This window comes from Lissotriton vulgaris, chromosome 4_1 (genome assembly GCF_964263255.1).
Source record: "Lissotriton vulgaris chromosome 4_1, aLisVul1.2, whole genome shotgun sequence".
NCBI lineage: Eukaryota > Metazoa > Chordata > Amphibia > Caudata > Salamandridae > Lissotriton > Lissotriton vulgaris.
In genome coordinates, this window is record NC_141691.1 from 1,809,044,861 (window position 1) to 1,809,050,860 (window position 6,000).

The 6,000-nt window shown below is 38.4% G+C and overlaps 1 protein-coding gene across 1 annotated transcript in view; it reads left to right on the forward strand.

Moving 5' to 3' along the window:
* KCNV1 (potassium voltage-gated channel modifier subfamily V member 1) overlaps window positions 1-4,679 on the forward strand; it is a 149,772-nt gene extending 145,093 nt beyond the window's left edge. Inside the window, exon 2 of the mRNA XM_086918065.1 lies at window positions 4,171-4,679. Within this exon, the coding sequence (XP_086774191.1) occupies window positions 4,171-4,679 (509 nt within the window). The remainder of the gene's footprint in view (window positions 1-4,170) is intronic.
* Window positions 4,680-6,000: the final 1,321 nt, after the last annotated feature.

Consider the following 6,000-nt stretch of genomic DNA (forward strand, 5'->3'; position numbering starts at 1 on the left):
GCAGGATCAATCTCTATTGAGATTGCAGGGGGGGCGAGACAGGGGTGTCCCTCCTCTCTAATACTATTTGCTCTGTATATTGACATTTTTATCGAGCAAATCCTCCAAGATCAGATTGTTGTTTCGGTTAATTGTAATGGATATGAGACAAAAATATTGGCCTTTGACGATGAATTGACAATTGTAACAATGGACCTGGAAAAAAACAATTTTACAAATCCAGAAACTAGCTGAGAAATATGGTCGAAAATCAGGCTAGCTCCTAAATGCAGGGAAAACCCAGATCTTATGCAATACCAAAACCCGGTGTAGTGATCCTCGAAGATTAACCTAGGTAATTTATTTAGGTATTAAGATTACCAGCAATACAGATGCCATCTGGAAAATAAATATGACACCCATAATTAACAAGATTAGCACGGATCTGCGCCACTTAGATAGACTTCAGCTATCACTTTTAGGGAGGTGAAATATTATTAAAATGGTTCTACTCCCCAAAATTCTGTATATGTTCAGATCTATTCCAGTAGAAATCGAGGACCATTTCTTAAATAGAATAGATAGTACCTTTAGCAATTTTGTCTGGAAATACTCTAAAGTCCGGTGGTCTCATAAATTTTTATTTTTGCCAAAAGATTAGATATTATTATTATGCATGCTTACTACAGCAAATGGCTTTTGAGATCCTTCCAGGTATAGGGAACAGACAATATAATATAGCTGGGGATCTCCCTTCGATATATGAGCTAGCAATAGGTATAAACGCTCAAGGGGAACTTATTCGGCAAATAGAGCCAAGCTACCATAAAAAAACTAAATTTAAGATGCTGATAGCAATTTGGAAAATCTGGAAAAGGATAGTCAGCCTCGTGAAAATTCCTATATATAATAGATTTACCCCATTGTGGTGATCTCCCCTTTTTCCTATATAAATGTATGATAAGGTGGCCAGGCAATGGGAGGAGAAGGGAATTCTGAGGGAGGGGGACCTTTATTTAATAGAACTAGCAGCCCGATGATCTTGAGGGGATAGAAACTAAATGGGTTGCAAAAACTGGAGACCACGATATTGATATATATCGCTATCTGACCTTATCCAAAGAGGCATTTCTTGCTGCAAATTTAAAACGCTAACACTACTACACAATATATGACCTCTATTTTACTCCTGAAAAATTACATTGCTGGGGGAAAAGGGAGGACAATAAATGTCCTAGGTGTGATCAGGGCCAGCGGACATAATTCACATGTTTTATAGCTGCGAGAAATTAGACCCATTAATAAAACAAATAGAAACATTTCTGACAGCAGCTGCAGAGAACCCTATCAAAATATCCCCAACTTTAATGCTGTTACGGTGTGATGAGAAGGTACAATGTGATCACCGTAAGAGTAAATTTGTTTTTATTGCTGTTGCTGTAATGCGGCTTCTTATTGCCACTCATTGGAAAGATCCAGATCCTCCTCACTTTCAAGCTTGGATAAGTCGTCTACTGCTATATATCATCTTGAGAATTTTTTATATACATGAAGGTCGTAAAGGTAAGCACTGTAGAGAAATCTGGGCCCCAATGGAAAATGTATTATTAGGCAAACGGTGTGTAGAAGGAATAGGCCGTAATACGGTTTTTGGATCGTGAGATCGGCAAGAATTGATTGTGTATTGAAATGTTATTTTCTCGATCTCACTGTCATTTGCCTATATGTTTCTCATGTTTCTTATTTTTGCTGAACTCTTATGTTTTCTGTCTTTACAATGTATATATATATATATATATATATGAAATATGGGGGCATATTATCAAGGGGGTTTATCTCCGCTTTTTTGGCTTTAAAAGCCAAGAAAGCGGAGATAAAATTATCTCCCTATTACCTAGCTGCCGCTAACACCATTTAGCGACAGCTAGTAGGAGATAGCGACCATCCTGGGCCCCACTTTGCATGTCAGTGATATTTATCACTAATGAGATGCAAAGTGGGCATGCCAAGATGTTAGAGACTGAAAACAGTCGCTAACATCGCTATCTCCTATTACCAACTTTTGGAGATATTCGCGCTAAGCGGGAATATCTCCAAAAGCTAACACCTGCCCTGAGCAGTTCTTAGCCATGTTATCCAATGGGAGGTGGATAACATGGCTAAGAGCATTAGCTCGCTAATGCATGAATATCGCTGACTTTTCAGCGATATTCATGCTTTGCGGCGATTTTTACCGCATTTGCGTTAAACCTTGGTAATACCAAGGTTTATTTGCGGTAAAAATCGCCGCAGCGCTGCGGTAAATATTTGTCTCTAACCAAGCAATAGCGATAATTATCGCTATTGCTTGGTAATATGCCCCATGGAGTTATAAGCTCTTGCCTAATTAGACGCCAAAGGTAATTATATGTGAGAAATGTTTATGAATTTTCTTTTTTATTCTGTAAATCCTCTTCAAACAATAAAAACAAAAACAAAATCATGAACAGATAGGTAACATCAAGCACCATCAGGCAAGCCGTAATATGGAACTGTCGAAGAAAAGGAAAAGAGGAAGGCGAAGGCTAAGAAACACCTGGTGCTGATGCCAAGAGGCTGACTGCAAGGAGATTGGTCACATCTGTTGGCAGATTGAAAGAAAAGGCCAGGACAGAGATGGCGGTAAAGACCTGATCGATAGACTATACCCCAAGAGCAGTAGTAGGCATATGAAGAGAAGAAGAATTAATTTAGGGAGACTTGTGTAATCTGCTGCAGCATTTTAAAATACATCTGCTATATGTTGTGATATATTTTTGTGGCACCTCCTGGAAAAAACACTATTTTACCCCCGGTTAAAAAGAAGATTCTATGAGGGTAGACCCCTCAATCATTTGGGACACTCGTACTTGCTTTTGGAGCTTGCTTGCACTTCTGAAATCATCCCAATTTGGTTTTACACTCCATAATTTTCAAACCTCACCAGCTGCCAATGAGGGGTGATGCAGTTATTTCTACACAGCTTCGTTTTTGGTATTTACTTTCAAAGATGTTTGCAATATTCATCATTTTCCATTTATGTAACCCCATACAATGTTTTCTATGCAGGGAGATCATTTTCACCGCAAACCGAGGCAATTTTCATATGAATCAAACTCACCCAACCTGGAAAACGTATGCAGAAAGATTCCCTGAAAATGATCCTTTTCACTGTTTTTCTCTGCTCATGGTCACGTTACTACATGGGAGAGGGACATAGGGGGCTTGAGTCTTAAAACAATGATTATGTCTTCTTCCTGAGCTTTATGAGTTTTTGTATAGATTTGGTAGCTTTTAAAGGTCAGAACATTCGCCAGGTAACTTATGGAAAATTCCAAAAGTCGTAGGTTTCAAAGAATAGTCCTGGAAAACTGTTGCATAAGTTAATGTATGTTTATTCCAACCAATATCTGCAGATGTTATTATTTTTCCGGGATAAAGTGTCTGCCTTTTTCTAGGGTGAAAGGGATTCAGAGACGAGCTTGTGCATACACAAAAATGTGTAAGTGTGTAGGGGTGCACAACGTTACAGGACATTCCAGCACTGGAGTGCCCTGCTCAAAGATCTACTCACACGAAAATGTGTGTGATTAAATCCTTTTTACAAGTGGCAAACTAACTTTTTGAATTCCAAAAATTATTTCCCAGTCGTAATAAAAATACTATTCAAACTTGCATACCAATTTCATACACGAAGAGATCTTTGTCATTTTAACCATACCTGTTTTCTGTGAGGTATAGCTCTTGCAGAGCCATTTTGCCAGTGTTATTAAACTCATCTGTAACCTAAATTGGCACAGAATGTATGATGTTTACGTGTATGTTGCAAACGAATAAAGCTTAGCAAGCATTACGAAGTTGCAACATTTTCCCAAGATATTTGTTGAAGTTGAAAAAGGCACAACTTTGTAACTTCGCACTCTACTGCTTCATGACCATTCTTACAACGTGCATGCAAGAACTGGCAAATGTTTTAATATATAAAGTGAAAGCAATAACAAACATATTTTGAAAGATTATATTTATTTTAATTGGTAATAAGTTGTTCTTAGAAGAAGTATTTTTTGCAGATGTTTTCATATGTTGTAGTAAACATGAAGCATATATTTGTACAATTTTAGGGAACGAAAAAACGTACAGATGTTGACTACTAAGGCAATTTTCTCGTTTCAGGCTTGAAATCCTTGGGAATGACGATTGCACAGTGCTATGAAGAAGTTGGCTTGCTTCTCCTCTTTCTGTCCGTGGGGGTTTCCATATTTTCCGCACTGGAGTATGCTGTTGAGCACCAAGTCCCAGATACAACCTTCACCAGTGTGCCCAGTGCATGGTGGTGGGCAACCACATCAATGACCACGGTGGGCTATGGAGACGTCCGACCAGACACTACCATTGGAAAACTAGTGGCCTTTTTGTGCATATTATCAGGAATTTTGGCACTAGCCTTACCTATTGCAATTATAAATGACCGTTTTGCCGCCTGCTATTTTACTCTTAAAATAAAGGAAGCTGCTCTGCGACAGCGAGAAGCCTTGAAAAAGCTAACGAAAAATGCAACACGTGATTCTATTGTCAATGTAAATTTAAGAGACATATATGCTAAAAGTATCATGGAAATTTTACGGCTCAAAAGTAGAGAAAGAGCAAGCACTAGAAGCAGTGCTGGGGATGACCTCTGGTGAAGTGTTTTTAGGAAGGCTTCACTATAGAGTTGTATGGCGTAAGAAAGAAGGCAGAAAGCATCATCTTTGGTACTATGTCTCCAGGCCTTCCCAATGTTGAACTTTCTATCAATTGCTTCTATAGGGCACAGGGAAATGTTATTGTGCACAGCATATACACACTATAGCAAAGCCTCAATGGCTCTCTGATACCGACTCTCCCTCAGGCTTAAGAAAAGTAACTCAATCAATTAAAAATAAAATGTCCTATAGTTTTTCATAGTTCCCTATAGGTTTTGTAGTGGGAGATCGATTTTGACATGTGAGCGGCCATTATATAGTCCTGATAGTTTATCCACTTTATTGTCTCCTAACAATCACAAAGAAATTCTCTGACGTTCTCATGCTGCCTTTTCCGGATGTCCTTTAATATTTACAATGCCTTTTCTAACTATGGAGGAGAGGGAAGAGTTATTTGTTCTAAAAACGTTATGGTTGTGTTGACATACTGGCTTTAGAGAACTGGACGTTAAGTGATACAAAATAACACAATACTTGTAGAGCACAGAAATGATGTATCCCAGAAAAAGCGAGGAGGTGAAGACAGTCAACCATAATTTAAAAATGGTTGTGACCAAAACATAGCCCTAGAAAAACAAGGTTTTAATAGGATGCATTGGACGTTTGGTCAGTACATGTTGTGACTGTTTCATGACCTTTGTTTAGTTGCAAGTATCAATAAGTACATTTTTTTTAACGTTATTGTAAAACTGTTTACCTTAAGTGTGTGGACCTCATCCTGCTTGGGTGTACGAATTGTAGTTACCTATGTTGTCATTGCTGATATGAGTAAGAAAATCAATGGCTAAGTAGAACTAGGATAGAAGATAACAAGTGACATTAATCAAGATTCTGTAATACTCAAACTCAGCTATCCGCAAGCACTGATGAGCTTCAGTCTCTTTGAGGTACCATTATGTATTCATCCAATAGCTTGGTCGAGTTGGGAACCTAACACTATAATAGTGGCTTGGGAAATTAGAAAACAACATAAATAGAGGGATAATGATCAGTAAATCAGGGCCACACAGAATAAAAACAATTAATTAACTAAATGTTTGTCATAGGTTTTTAGAAAATTATACGCCAAATATGCCATGTTTCTTTTAAGCAGGACTATGATGCGAGCTAAACATCTTAGGCTAGTGCAAGGTAAGACATGACAACAGTGTTCTGGAGATTGAGCCTGATGTCCAAGAAGGAGCAGCTGACAGGGAAAGTTTTATCACCGCCTTGCCTTACTCGGATTGACTTGAGAGGTGACCACAGCGCAGACGTCATG